General features: G+C 39.4%; 2 protein-coding genes across 3 annotated transcripts in view; one reads left to right on the top strand and one right to left on the bottom strand.

Moving 5' to 3' along the window:
• Positions 1-15,468, top strand: part of FBXL13 (F-box and leucine rich repeat protein 13) — a 202,393-nt gene that overhangs the window by 92,523 nt on the left and 94,402 nt on the right. Inside the window, exons 10-11 of the mRNA XM_013979811.2 lie at positions 11,301-11,353; positions 14,498-14,598. Coding sequence (XP_013835265.2) covers positions 11,301-11,353; positions 14,498-14,598 — 154 coding nt within the window. The remainder of the gene's footprint in view (positions 1-11,300; positions 11,354-14,497; positions 14,599-15,468) is intronic.
• LRRC17 (leucine rich repeat containing 17) overlaps positions 1-15,468 on the bottom strand; it is a 37,234-nt gene that overhangs the window by 13,030 nt on the left and 8,736 nt on the right. For both annotated transcript variants that reach the window (XR_001299013.2, XM_013979815.2), the window contains exon 2: positions 8,111-9,021. Coding sequence is in view for 1 of the 2 variants with exons in the window: in XM_013979815.2 (XP_013835269.1) it covers positions 8,111-8,882 (772 nt within the window). In the remaining variant the exon portion in view is untranslated. The remainder of the gene's footprint in view (positions 1-8,110; positions 9,022-15,468) is intronic.

Genomic DNA, 15,468 nt, shown 5'->3' with positions numbered 1-15,468 from the left:
CTCTATTTATATTTGTTTTTATATTTGTTTTTAAATCATGTTTTAACAAAATTATGAAGTGTGTTTATATTTTAGCATAACACTTGCCCTTTCTCTTAACCTAGCAAAATGTTCTGAAGAGGTTTTATTCAATTTTATGTAGGGCAAGTGAAGCCTGTGAAAAGAAACACCTGTTCTGACAAAAACAAAAAAAAACCCCTAGAAATAACAAATAACAGACATCTGAGGAACAGTATAACCCCAAGACTTTCTGAATAAATAGAAATTCTTTGAACTAGGTACAGTAAAATAAGCTTATGAAAGGTAGTATCCTTTTGGTACAGAATAATTGAATTACTGATAATTTATTCCAAATATTTTTTTGAAAACCTCTGGTATATATATATTTCTTAACTCATTGTATGTTTAATTTTATACTCAGTCTTACTTTCCCCTCTCTTTTAAAGCTCAGAATCCATGGTTAATGGGATAATATTGGTAGTTCCTTCTTTGGTATCCTTATTACTGTTAAATTTGCTTTTTCTTCTTGATGGGACCTTTGTAATATCTATGCACAAGAACTTTTTTTAGGTTCTTGACCAAGTATTAAGTGACAAGAACCCTATGAGCTAAGGGTTAATTTTACAGAGGAAGAAAACTGAGGATTAACACAGACATACTTGCCCCCAAATCTGTGCTTCTAACTGCTATGCTCTGCTGCCTATTTATGGTACTTTTCTGCGTCATTTATGTTGTTCCACCTGCCTATTATCCTCAAGATTAGCAGGCAGGAGTTGATGTATTGGGCTGGTCAACAGACCTTTCTGGCTCTGTATTTTATTGTTTTTATGGCTCTACCTGTGCCAAATGGAAATTCCTGGTTCAGGGGTTGAATTGGAGCTGTAGCTGTGGCCTGCACCACAACTACTGCAACACGAGATTGGAGCTGCATCCATGACCTATGGCACAACTTGTGGCAATGCCAGATCTTTAACCCACTGAGTGAGGTCGGGGATTGAACATACATCCTCAGAGGCAGCACTGGGTCCTTAATCTGCTGAACCATAGAGGAACTCCGTGGCTCTGTATTTTAAATGACATCTCCCTGCTTTCAAGTAGGCAATGAAAATTATAATAGCATTCCCTGCTTTTTCTTAATGGTAGGTAACAACATCAGGCATAGTGCACATTTTAATAATTTTTTTTTTTCATTTTTGCTCTCTCCTTGCCATGGAAGCTTCATGAGGGAGATTTAGAACAGGGCCTACTACATCATAAATAAATAAGTGGTATGTGGGAGCCAGCTTCTAAAACAGCACTCAACAATCCCCTCTACTAACATTCATGCCTTGTGTAAACTCTTTCTCTTAAGCAGGGGCTGAACCTACTGACTTGTTCTAATAACAAAATGCAGCAAATAAGATGTCACTTCCATAATTAGGTTATAAGAAATTGTGACTTCTCGCTGGTTGGCAGACTCTCTTGCTGCCTTTGAAGCAGATTGCCATGAAGGAGAGGCTCACGTGGCAAGTGCTAAGGGCAGCCTCTAGCCAAAACTCAACAAAGAAACCACTCTAACTGTCCTTGAGGAAGTGAATCCTGCCAACAGCCACATGAGCTTGGAAGAGGCTCTTTTTCCAGCTGAGCCTTCAGATCAGACCACAGCCCTGAGTCTTGGTCAATAACTTATTATATTCTCTAGAGAGATCCTGAAGCAGAGGACTCAGTTAAATCATGTCTGGTTTCCTGATCCACAGAAACTGAGATAATAAAATGTGTTATTTTTAAGTCATTAAGTTCTGGGGTAATTTATTAGACAGCAATAGATAACTAAATAATGGTAGTTAAGTTTTCTAATTCAGGATTATTAAGCCCTCTTGTAATATAAGTGCTTTGAAAATTTGGATCAATTTTATTTCCACCCTCTGATAAAACAGGGCTTTGTTTGACCTAGAGTTGTGTCTGCCAACATATTGAAAGGTGTAAAATTTTAAGACTTGGACTTATTAAAATGTTACAACAGTGAGGTAACCCTCCATTTAAGATTAGCAAGACCTTGACTGGAGAGCTATATTCTCTCTTGGGCACTACATGTAATCAAGGCAATAGAGATCCCAGGAAAAACTGAAAACCACAGACACTTGAGGACAGGCAGAAGAAATCATTTCTTGATATTTAGCATCTGGAATAATTGTTGAGAATGGCTGTGGCATCTTTTTAGCAGGTTCTTAAAAGAGGAGTATAGGTTTATTTCAAAATAACCAGGATCCCACCTCTCCTCTCTTCCTCCATTGCTCCCATATTGGTCTAAGCCACCATCATCTTTTGTCTGGATATTCCCAATATTGTCCTAATCCCATGTGACCATGTTAAAACCTAAGTCAGATCCTGTCATTTTACCAGATGGCTTCCCATCCTCCAGGTAGCAGAATCCTCTAGCTGTTTGCCATCTCAAACCCAAGTCCCCACCAAGGCCCTATAACGCGATTAAAGGCTGAGGTCTTCCTTGCCACCAGAGTTAATATCCCCTTGGTTCTGGAAAGCAACCTATTTATCAGGTCTTGCTTGCTGAACCCACATCTACTGGGCTGGATATGAGGTTGAATGATAGAGACCTCCCAAGCAACCACTGCAGGATAAGCTAAAGTGGGTTAACCACAAATAAATGGGTAGGAAAAAAATGTTTATAGGAACACCCTAAAACCCAGCTTAAGCAATATGGCAGACTTGTGGATGCTGGAAGAGGAACGTGAGTTGCAGAACCAACTGTGGCATTGTTACCAGTAGCCTTGGGTAAAAATAGGACTCACAAGTAGTACCAGAAAATACAAACAAAAGTCTCTGCTAGTAGGCTTAGAACATGGGACTATCTTATTTGTTATATTGATGAGTAAAAACAATTTTTTAGTTTTTAAACTTGAATGAGAATTGCAAATATTGATATGAAGTATGTTTGTCTTTGATAAAGATAACATAAATGCAAATTTCCCCTCACCAGAAATCAAATTTTGTCAATGCCCCCGTTTCTAGGCCAGGCACCACATGCATATTTGCTGCTATCTGAAATTTTTGTTAAATCCTCAATAAATACCATATTTTCTTGATTATAACCCTTGACAAGGCTTGCTGCTCCCCCAACCAAATCTTGCTGATTATTTTGAGGAGGAAATTGGGAATTTTTTTCTATGTAATTTCCCACTTAGTAGGCTATCTTGATTGTCAGCAATGTCAGAATTATCTGAAGGCTTTGTAGTGGTAGGTAAAGAGACATAAACTGCCCTGTGTATTGCAAAAAAAAAAAAATCTAAATTATTGTTCTAACTAATGGTGAAATTAACTCCAGAGGTAGCTGGGAGCAATTTATCGGCATAATTCTCCCCAGCCCCAATCTTAGAAGTAAAATGAATCCTTATAAATGGTAAATTATTCTGGTAAACATGAAGATAAAATACAGTTTTAAAACTCTTCCAAGGATTCTGGGGTATCAAACTTCACTGGTGGAAAGGGTAGATTTAAGATGTCTTAGGATCTCTTCCTGGTGAGCTGGGTAGGTGTTGGCTCTGAGGCTGCTACCTGATTCCTTGATCAGGCTTGGAAGAACTGGGAAAATAGTTGCTCCAACATCAAAATCTCTATCACTTATATAACCTCCCGATTTTTTATCCCTCTTAAGAATGTGAAAATAAGATTATTTGCTGACATTGATTTAAAAATTAGCACAGTAAGGATGAGTTTAGCGATCTGCAGAAGTCATTTTAAAGGATAGATTTCTTAGAATATGAGCTTAAGTAAAAGGGGATAGAAACTAAATTAAGCCATAACTGAATATGAAAGATAATTGTAACTCAAAGATATTATATACTAAATCAATAGGCAGGAAAAAAATAGAGTTTGCATGGAGATTCCAAATAAAGATGTCACCAGTTATTTCTTTTAAAATCAGAATCACAAAAAAAAAACTCTTCCATGTATTTTTGACAAATCCATCCACCTCAATAGGGCATAAACATGCTTTTCAACTAATCTCATATTTATTCCTTTTAAAGACTAAGTTTTGTTGGCAAAATGCCTGTCTCCCAGTGAATAAAGCTATTATTTCTTTTTCTTGCTCACAGATGTTTAAGGCAAAAATAGTGAGCCTTGAGGTCTGTGTGGTCAAATCACGGTCAGATTGGCATGTATTAAGTACCTTATGCACTCCATGTGACTCACCCTCCGTCAGCTGGGAAAGGCACAACTCCTGAATTAGGGGAAATCTATATTCGGGTGCCCTGTGTTGATCATGTACATGGTGTCCTGCACAGAGCGTCAGCGAAGAGCTTAACACTGAGAGGAAGCACCCAGAAGGCTTCCATACGTTCTTCTTGGTTAATAGGCATACCCAGAATCTCGAAGGAAGAGAGGACATTGCATGCTGGCCAGTGGCTTGGGAACTGCTTAGGGATTGCCTGTGTGACCTTGAAAGATGAACTTCTCTACTTCTCAGTTTCATCCTTCATAAAGTGAGGAAAATAATAGACTTTCTTTTCAGGTTGGGAGGAGTAAATGACAATGCATGGAACTGCTAAGTCTTAGGTACACAGAGCATTTAGATGGCAACTCTTATTAATATCATTGCTAGTTCCATGCTTGATGGCATGTTTTAGGTTTCTTTAGTTCCCGAATGTTCAACATGTAGGGCACAATCCAAAGTGTTACTACCCTCTGGCAGGGAGCTAGAGATGCACACAGCTGAACATTTACTCTTAGTTGACACTTAGTCTCTATTTATAGAATGGGATGAGGAAAATGATAATGGATTAAATTCAGATTGTCATACTTGAATTCTAGCTCTGACTTTTGACTCCTCTGTATTTTTATTTCTAAAGGCTGCTTAAATTACTGCTTTGTAAATTGTTATCATCACTCTAAAGAATATGGCCCTGTGGCCAGGCAGTACCAGAGGGATTTTAATAGACACCTTTGCTTTTAAATTTACAGGAATCAACAACATACCAAAAAATGAAAAATAAATGATCAATCCAATCAATAGATGTATATCAGCCATAGTGAGAGTGATTTATATTGATGATATTAAAAGATAAACTACCTTTTATTTTGATAATCTAAAAAGTATAGGATCTGATATACATTGTCATTAACATGTGGCAGAACTTGAATTGCCATTTAGTGTATGACCCTATGTGTACTGTGTATGTTATGAAACTTTATTTATAATGTGTTTCAGTAGATAGTATGTGTATTTCTACAGCAAGGGGAATGAATTTAGGGAGCATATCTGGAAGGCTGTGTTTAGACAACAATAACTTGAGGAAGGAAAGCAATAAAAAATACATTAGTGCTTTTATAAGTTGATTTTTGTAGAGAAAAAAAAAAGACAAAAATATCATTGGAAAAAAAGACAAAGACAGAGTAGGCTCACTGGAGAGGGAATGGCCTAAGAGTAGAAAAGTAGTAAAAAAAAGAAAGCTATTTCCTTTTTTTTTTTTTTTTTTTTTTTTTTTTTGTCTTTTTGCCATTTCTAGGGCCGATCCCGAGGCATATGGAGGTTCCCAGGCTAGGGGTCTAATTGGAGCTGTAGCAGCCGGCCTACGCCACAGCCACAGCAACACAGGATCCGAGCTGTGTCTGCGACGCCGGATCCTTAACACACTGAGCAAGGCCAGGGATAGAACCCGCAACCTCATGGTTCCTAGTCGGATTCGTAAACCACTGAGCCACGACAGAAACTCCAAGAAAGCTATTTCTTAACATGTGGTCCTTTCTTAAATTATAATGTGGTCTAGCTATAGAAATCTTTGAGTCTGTGTTGACTGCATTTTTCTCAGATGATTAATGAGTTTAATAACTTTACCTACATTCTCCTTATCATCTGATGCAGCAAATGCAAATTAACTTAAGGTTGATGATAGAACACCAGCCATAAAGCAATTTTTCCAACTCAAGTCTAGGGTTGTTGCTTAGTATTACTTTTTAAAGTACATAATTCAAATTTTTAAGCATCACAAAGGTGATCACAGTAAAACATGCTCGTCAGCATGAAAGCTAAGTATGCTCCATAACAGTCTTAGGGAAACTCCACCTAATCTGACTAGAGAAACTAAGTTAACTGGCTTGTCTCAATTTTTTTTTTTTTTTTGCTTTTTCTTAGGGCTACACCTATGGCATATGGAAGTTCCCAGGCTAGAGGTCAAATTGGAGCTACAGCCGCTGGACCTACACTGCAGCAACATGGGATCCGAGCCGCTTCTGCCACCTACCCGACAGCTCACGGCAATGCTGGATCTCCAACCCACTAAGTGAGGCCAGGGATCAAACCTGCATCCTCATGGATTCTAGTCAGGTTGGTTAACCGCTGAGCCACAAAAGGAACTCCCCTTTTCTTGAATTCTTTAATGCTCCCATTGTTGAGGCAGTTGCCTGTTTGAACATGATGTTAATTCTGGATGGCAGCAGGCTCAGGTGGACCAAGACTTAGCTTTGCTGATAACCTGTGAGACCCCAGTCACGTGACTGAACCTCCCTTAGGCTCATTTTCCTCAACTGTAGGTGGGCATACTGCTAACTGACTGGCAGCCGTGGGCAGCATATGTGCAGAACACCTGGGGCAGAGTAGGTTCTCAATTAAGGAGCACTTTCAAACTCAGGATCCCATGGCAACATTTCCCATGTGATGATGCTGTAACTGCTCTGCTATAGCATCAAGTGCTGTGTCATTCACAGGGTGTCGTAATGGCAAATCTTTCCCTGCCATACGGCTGTGCTGTGATCTAACCGGGTGCCACCTTCCATGGTCAGAGAGCAGGAGCAAGTCTTGAGCATGACTTCCCCGACAAACGAACACATTTACGCCTGGCTCAGTTCTCTGCTTCCTCAATGTGTACAGATTTCTGCCTCTGGTTCCCTTAAGAGGAGCCAGAGCCCCTATGTTCCTCTTCATCCACCCTTTCTGTTCTTAAAGCAACAAAACCTCCTGAACTAAGTGGAAGGAATGACACCACACTCTATAGGAGCCTAATTCAGCAACATCTGGTTTTAATTGAATGTTACAAGTTACTAACCCATGCCAGAAATGAAACAGATGCTGTCAAAGGGCCTGTTGTCCTAGGGTAGGTTAGCAGTGCCCAAACCACACTTTGAGAGTCTTTGCTAACCTGTCAAGAGCATCACTAAAGCCTCCCATCTGTTTTCTTTTCTTTTTTTCTTTTTTGTTTTTCTTTTTTTGGGTCACACCCAGGCTAGGGATCTAATCGAAGCTACAGCTGCCGGCCTATACCACAGCTCACGGCGACACCGGATCCTTAACCCACTGAGCGAGGCCAGGGATTGAACACAAAACCTCATGGTTCTTAGATTCGTTTCCACTGTGCCATGAAGGGAACTCCCCATCTGTTTTCTTATGCCATGAATTTATCCTGTATACACACAGATCCTGCACAGGAATATAGCCCAAGACTGTGTGGGGCATAAAAGCCAGTAATGATTTTCCAGAAGTAGGTTAACATTCTAGAGAGTTCTTCTTAGTCTCACAGTTCTTGGATTAAATCATCTAATTTTTTTTCAGTATTTTATTTTGGATAATTTGGGAACAATTATGACACAGGATGTTAGCAAGTGTTTACGAAAACCTTGAGACTAATTATAAGAACCACAGATACACCATCACTACAGTCTGTTTGGCCTCCCTCTCTTCGAGTTCTCACCTGTCCTGCTCTGAACGTGGTTTTCCTTGCAGTTATCATTCCTCCACAGCTGCACACCATGTTTTGACTTTAATTGATGTAAGTCAGGTTATATAGATAGCATTTTGCTCTTGATATCAGGCCCAATGGTTTATATAAGTTAAACTACATTAAAGAATAAAGAAATTTAACAGCCACAGCTTGTGATGAGCAAATAAGGGTAAGACCCAAATGGTGGTGCCTCCTGAGCATACTTCCTACCCTCCTTCAAATTTCCCCACATCACCAACCACCTTGAACTTGGAGGAAATTCCATTGTCATTGGGGAAAGATTTCTGGTGGAAATGACACCAGAAATTCTACGTCCTGGTGGAATGCAGGGATTCGTAAGATTCAAAAAGCATTTTAAATCACCTAAATGATTAAATAAAACAAAGAAACTTACAAACCTTTCCTTTGGCAGTCCAGTGTCTGTATGGGAAACACGTAATTGTGGCAAACAGTCGAGTCCACCTCAGGCTTGATGATGGGGGGTTTCCCTGACACTTGGGGTTTCGGATCCAGTTGTTCCTTTTCTTCTTCATTACATAACTGTTCAGATTTTACCTGCTTCAGTTTTTTATTTTTTAGTTCATAGGGGCTTTCACACTTGGCGTAGTTCCCCAGATTTCGGTTCCTTGGAATCTGCAACATTGAAATAAGCGTCTCCATCTCACAAGTACAGTGCCAGGGATTGTCATAAAGACGCAGGTAGCTCAGGAGAGGTGTATAAATGAACACTTCCTCGGTCAAGACCGTGATCTTATTGTGCTGCAGTAGGAGCGTGGTAAGTTTGTTTAAACCAGAAAAAGCCTCACTCTCAATTTTGGAGATCTCGTTCTGTTGGAGATCCAAGGTTTTCAGCTTTTTAAACTTGGAAAACATCTTGTTCTTCAATACGCGGATTTTGTTTCTTGCTAAGAGCATGTGCAGCAAATCCTCTGGCCAGCCGGACAGCACATAAACTAGTTTTCTTTCTTGACAATCTAAGTATTTCTCGTGAAGATACGTGTACACTTCACAGGGGAGGCCTGGTGCGTAGCGTTTGACGGGGTTGGAGCCTCTCCGGCTCCCACCAGCCCGGCCATGACTCACTCGGTTTCTTGAACCCCCGGGGCTTGCCCTGCGGAGCTCAGCAGCTTTGCAAAAGAAGAGCAGGATTATGATGGTAACTACGCGCATCCTGACATCCAGCTGGCCCTAATTACTTGGTGTGACAGATGGAACAATGAAAGTATTCCTTTGAAATCCAAGTGTGGGTGATTTTAACGAATGAAGTTCGGGAACAAGGAGACCCAGGTGAGGTACGGCGATGGCGTCCCTAGATGGCAGGAAGAAGAAAATATTTAATTACAGACCATTCCGGGCACTGCGAACGCGTTGTCAGATAAAAGCAAGTTTTGAAGTTACTTATTTTTATTTTTAAGCAAGAGCATTCTCGTTAATAAAGGCATGTACAGAGGTGTGGTGTAGAAGGCTCCACACCCTTCCATTTACTTGGTTTGGTGGCCACATGTTTGGGCCCTGAGTTTGAGGCAAGACTCTTTTACTTGCTTAACTGTGTGACTGCAGGCTCATTATTTAAGCTCATCTTCAGCATCTGTGAAGTGGGGCTCAGGAAGCCTCTGCAATGCGGGGAAGATGAGACAGGCGCATGTGCATCAGACATTTGCCTGGTCCAGGGGAAATGCTTTGCACTGTCAGGACTTAGCATTATGAAAACTAAACATGATGATGGAACCTGGAGGGTATCATCACATCAGATTCAAAAAATCAAAGGGATTCTCCGTAGAGCTCTGATGCGTGCAAATAAGGGTAGAACTCTAATCACTGTCCTCCTGAGCTTTTTTCCCCTCTCCTTTTCTGGTTCCCAATCACCAACTGTATTGAATGTGGGCTCCAGAAATGCTCAGGGTAAACTGCAACTGTCCTTGTCTGAATCCTGCACATCTTGGCACAAGGGTCACCTTCTTAGCACCTTCTCTGATTGCTCTATTTAAAGTAGCACCCCTTCCACTCCCTTGGCCTGCTCTACTCCATTTCTTGTTTCCTCTCTCCCCAGAGCACTGAGCACCACCTGTCAAAATAGATATTTTGCTTCTTTTGTTTATTGTCATTCTCCCCCAGCTAGGATGTGAACTTCTTTGTAAGGACAGGGATTTTTTTCTCTTTTGTTCACTGCAAACCGGTATTTCCAGCACCAGTAGAGCTTCAACCACAGAATCAGCTCTTGGTAAATATTTGTTGAATGCATGAATCACTCTCAAATAACTAATCTGTAAAAATATCAGTCTCATAAATTTAGCTATTACACATTTTGGAAATCTATTTCCCCCTAAATATTACTGATGACTTCTAAGATCTGCACATTTTTGAGAAGTGTGTTTTCATTTTTGAAATTCTGAAATTGGTTTTGGTTTGCATTTATTACCTAGGCCATAGTCCATTCTTGGCAGAGGAAGAAAAGTTCAAAATGGCTTTATAATTAATAACATTCTGCTTTTATTATTGTGGGGCTATGTGGTTATGAGTGGCAGATGTGTGTTCTATTCAACTGTAGCAGTGCAAATGCCAGGATCACCCTCTGGCCTGGAGTTTTCCAGCTTGTATGGGTCTCCTCAATGCTGTCCCCCTTTTTTGCCCCAAGCATTCCTCCCATTCACTGTTTTGTGTACCCTCCCCTCACTGCTTCTCGTGTCTTAAGATTTGGAGTTTTACTTCGTGTTGGTCTCAACCCAGAGAGCTGATTGTGTAACATTTTGCTGTCTAGCTTTTTGTGTACACATCTTGTCTTTCCTGCCAGATTACAAGCTGTGCAGTTGTCTCTGATTCCAGAACTAATAAGACACTTGGCCTTTCTGACCCTCCACATCTCAATTGGCAATTCTTCGTGCACTGTATGTAACTCTAACCTAAAACATAAATATTTTGTTAACTGTTATACATGCTGAATTATTTATGATATTCATGCTTAAGTATGTGTGGGGAGAGGGGTGTGTGTGGATGTCTGCAACTTTAGAAATGCATAAAAAAATAAGATGGGTTGAGGAATAGAGAGATGGAGGTACAGGTGGGTATTTTTATATATTATTTATTTATAGATATTTAGAAAATAATAAAGCAAATATATTAAAATATAAATTGTAGAGTTTGGGTGATGGGTATATTCATTATATAGTGCTTGAGTTCTCTCAACTTTTCTGTATGTTTGAAAAATTTTCCCAATGAAGTATTATAAAACAACAACCAAAAAATTAACAAAAAAGTTATGCCACAAAAAAGCAGATTGGTTTTCTTCAAGTGCTTTAAATCTAAAAGCTCCCAGTATATACAGTTTTTCCCAAAGTAGTATTTTCTTCTTCCCCCCTTCCTCAGTAATCCTCAAACAATAATAAACATGTGTATGTATTTTAATTTTAAAGCCAAAAGAAATCATTTTTCTGGGAAGGGAAACCATATACTTAGAGCAAGTTACTTGCCAAGGTTTTTGTTTGTTTTCTAATGAATACACTGCATTGAACATAGGATGGAAAACCTTTAAACCTTTTTAATATGCATTTTTAATATGTTGTATAGTAATGTATAACTTGTTTGACTTAGGCCTCTGCAGAAACTTGCAAGAGCTGAATGTCTCTGACTGTCCAACACTCACAGTGAGTATAAGAAGCTTATTTTACTGTTGTTTATATAGATTCAGACTTGCTCCACTGGAGTACTAATACACAGAGGTTCTGCCAAAATACATGCCTGTGTGCTCATTTAGGATTAAATATGGAAAAAAGAAAAAGATATTAAACACTGACAATTTATATAATGCTATTATTAATCCTGTAGATATGCCCAAGGCCAAAGTCTCTGAAAAGTGGAAACTGTTCAGCAATTACACAAAAAGGAACTATATTTTAAGGTCATATATGTATGAGACAGAAAAACTTGGCCCCAGCAGAGATGACAGGCTCAATTTATCAGTCTTCATGGCTACCAACTGTGATGTCAAAGAAATGAATATGTCACCCTAGCCGACTCCTCCCTGGTCTCTCTCTCCAGGCTTTCCTCTACTTCCAATCTGTCCTCCACCCAGTGAGCACAGAAAATCCCTTCTAAAAGGTACTTCTGACCATTTCACACCCATCTGCCATCATTTATACACACATTTATCATCTACACTATTGGATAAAGTCAAAGCTGTTTATCATGATGGTACCTGGGAGGCCCAAGGCAGTCTTGCCTCTGCCTCCCTTTCTGGCCTCGTCTTGTTCTAATTTCTGCATGCACATTAAGTTTCAGCAGCCACAAGCTGCTATGCTTCTTTTGATGTGTGCACCAAGCTCTTTTGCTGTTTTGCCTTTGCTCAGGCTGTCCTCTTTGCTTGGAGACAGAAGGGAACAGAATGAAGAGCCTGACTGAGTCATGCTCCTCATTAAGCGCCAGCTCCAGGATGAAGGCCACGCCACTTGGCACAGGAGAAAAGACTTCATGAACTGGAGTCTCCTTGCCACCTCCCCAGCCTCAACATTACATGCCTTTCTTTCAGATTTCTACTCTATTTCATTGTTTTATGGATATTTTTAGTACCTGCCGTGTAAAAGATACATTTATATATAAAGATATATGGAGAACTTATATCTTAAGTATAAGTTCCCTATACTTTAAATCCCCTATAATATAGGTGTTATAGGGAATTTAAAATGAATTAAATTTCAGTTCTTGTCCTCAGGGAGCTTCAGTTCTCACTTGAATAAAATATCATATTCTTTGAATTTGGCTAATAGGAAAGTCAAAACAGTGCCATCTGTGTTGAATTTGTGAGCATCAAAGTTTTTTCCAGTTTGGGAGTCTAATAATATACAGGGCTGATAATTTTATCCAGCTACATTTTTCTATTATTTTTTCCTTTAAGATAAAGACTGGGAGACAGGCTTACATTTACGGAGATGAGTAACATTCATTCAAAAAGCTTTGATTTCTAAACACGAATATATTACATCCAAAAGATGAGTGCATTGTGGACAAATTCAGAGACCATCCTGGAGTGTAGACACTGAAACAGTTTTTTTGCATTTATGTGCTCAAGCATTTGGGGATTGAAACGAGTTCTTTTAAATATTGAGAACAAAATTTGTTTGACTTTCCTCCATTCAGAAAAATGTAGAGGTGAGGAAAATTCCTCACCTCAAAGGGAAAGTCAGATCATTCTATGTTACATAAAGTCTACTCCATCTTCTTCTTGCTGGCTCTCACATTTTCATCTCTAAGGCTGTTTCTCTATCCTCCTCCTTGTCTCATCTCATTTGCATTTTTGCCAGAGTCTTCCAACAGGTACACAAGTCACTTTGGTAGTTGATTGGCAACGTGAACATTTTTGAAGATAGATTCTTTGTATTAAACTACAATGCCACACATGATGTTTGTTCTCTCCATTCCTGCTGGGAAAAACTGTACTGTGTACTTTTAAAAAAGTCTTTCCACATATATCCAAATCCTACACTTTGGCGATAGAGTCCAGAAAAATTGTTGATATCTTGAATGCAGTGGCAAGAGTATCGTATTGATTGAAAGCTCTGCACTTGGTCTCATGTATCACTGGCACATAGAGCATTTCCTACATTTTTACAACTTAAAAAACCCCATGATTCTCTTTAAGGTATGGTTTGCTGCTCCCGTAAATCACCTAATTTTTATCCCATGTACAAGATGCTCTGATCTACAGGATCTAGTTATTTTTATGTTCATGATTCCAGGAAGTAGCTAGGAATAGAATGCTAAACATTAACAGTCCTACTGAAAGTAAACCTTTGCCATCCTGAATGGTGTTGGGAGTAGCTGCATGGACCATGCAGAATTCTTCCCCAAACCACATCTCTCAGCCAAGTGACAACTCACCTCTTCCTGCAATGGCTTATTCTTCCAGGACAATGTACCACAGATATTTATACCTAGAAGACCTCTTCAGAGTTCCTGATGAGACTCAGCATTCATCATTAAATAAATACAACCCACTGCTACTCATTCGAGAACATGGCATAAATAGTGACCCATATAAGAAGCAGCTCCATTGCAGTTAAAGCTTGCAATTCATCTGTCTTATAAATGTCATTTGGGGCTTATGCTTGAAATCACTTTTTATGGCTTTCTCATGTTTCTGCCACACATATTCTCTTGTACTGGATTCTAGCTCTCTGGATGAGAGTTGCCTGAATCTTTGAGATTTTCCCCAACAGAATCCCCATACACAGAATTTCATGTCCAACAAGGATGAGGCCTATATTTTACTTCAGGCCATCTCAAACTTACCATAAATTTGGTGAAAAACTGTTTCACTGGTTTAATATAACCACAGAAACTTAACTACACATATACCTCTATAGAAATATATATGTGTAAATATGGACTCAGTTGAAAGCGTTCCCTACTCCTGTCTTTCAGAATGGTTTTAGTAAGTTTAAAAATGGATCCATTTTCAATCACTTTGATTCATCTGAAGAGTCAGGAGTGCTTGACACAAGCTCAAATTTCCTATCAGAGTGTGAACTTGCAAGGGCTCAGATTTTAATGAAGTGTCACTGTGATGGAATGGGACTTATTTCCAAAGAAAGGGAAGGGGAGGGAGGAACGGAGCTTCAAGCAAAGCCATCACCTTCCACTTAATTTGATTTATAACTAATAACAAAGAATATGATGAGACCAGGTCTTGTATACATGTTTTTAGAGCAGGGAGAGAGATGACAGAGAGATAATGCAGAAAGAGCAAAGCCCTGCTAGACTTTGGCAAGAGTTTTCCCTCTGTTTTTATGCAGGATGAATCAATGAGATTCATCTCTGAGAGCTGTCCTGGAGTCCTGTACCTCAATTTGTCTAACACAGCTATCACCAACAGGACAATGCGACTCCTGCCAAGGTAAGGCTTGTGCTATTTGTATTACACTGAAAACAGCTGGGCTCCTCTAGGCTCTGACTTGCTCTAGCATTCCCTGAAGTCAGTGCTCTCTTTGTAACATCCCACCACCGTGGCACCCCTAGTCTGATAACAGGACTGCTTTCAAGTTTCCAAGCTGATTCCTATCTACCCCCTCCTTGGTGGGCCTGGATTGAATAATTGGTTTTTAGCCATGGCCAGCATTTTGGGGTCAATTTTGTAGCAAACTGCTCAATAGCCTGAGTCTCTCTCTGGTTTTCCTTCCTGGTCATTGGAGACTGGCTCCTAAATTTCAGTCCAGTGTTTAGACTTCTCTACAATAGAACCCTAATATCCTGCCTCCTTAGACTCTGAGCACTGCAGTGCCAGATTCCCTGTTTCCATGCTCTGGTTAACTGATGGGACCTCCATCACCTCCAGGAAACCTGATGGTTGTTGTTTTTGACCTACGCACTGTTGACAAGCCAGCACTTCTTTGGAGGAGAAAGGATAGAAGAACATAAGACATCACCAAGAGTTGACAGAATCTTAAAATTTATCAAAATTTTATGTCATTCAATTATTGTTTATTTTCATCAATGATTACTTTTCTTATCTAAACACACTGCTGTATATTTGAATTCTTCCCTGACCCAAAAATTATTTTAAAAAGAATTTTTCGCTTCAAGTTGTTGACGTTTCTTTTATTAAGCTTCTCTTTTTAATTCTAGTTTTGTACATGTGGTCAAGAAGTATGGACTGAATTATTTTTATTTTTTGAAATTTACTGAGAATTCTTGGTGGACTAGGCTATATAATCAATTTTAGTAAATTCTGCATGAACATTTAAAACAAGAGAATTCTTTTAGACAA

The sequence above is a fragment of the Sus scrofa genome, chromosome 9 (genome assembly GCF_000003025.6).
Source record: "Sus scrofa isolate TJ Tabasco breed Duroc chromosome 9, Sscrofa11.1, whole genome shotgun sequence".
NCBI lineage: Eukaryota > Metazoa > Chordata > Mammalia > Artiodactyla > Suidae > Sus > Sus scrofa.
The sequence above is the reverse complement of the archived record's forward strand: the minus strand, read 5'-3'. Positions and strand labels throughout refer to the sequence as shown.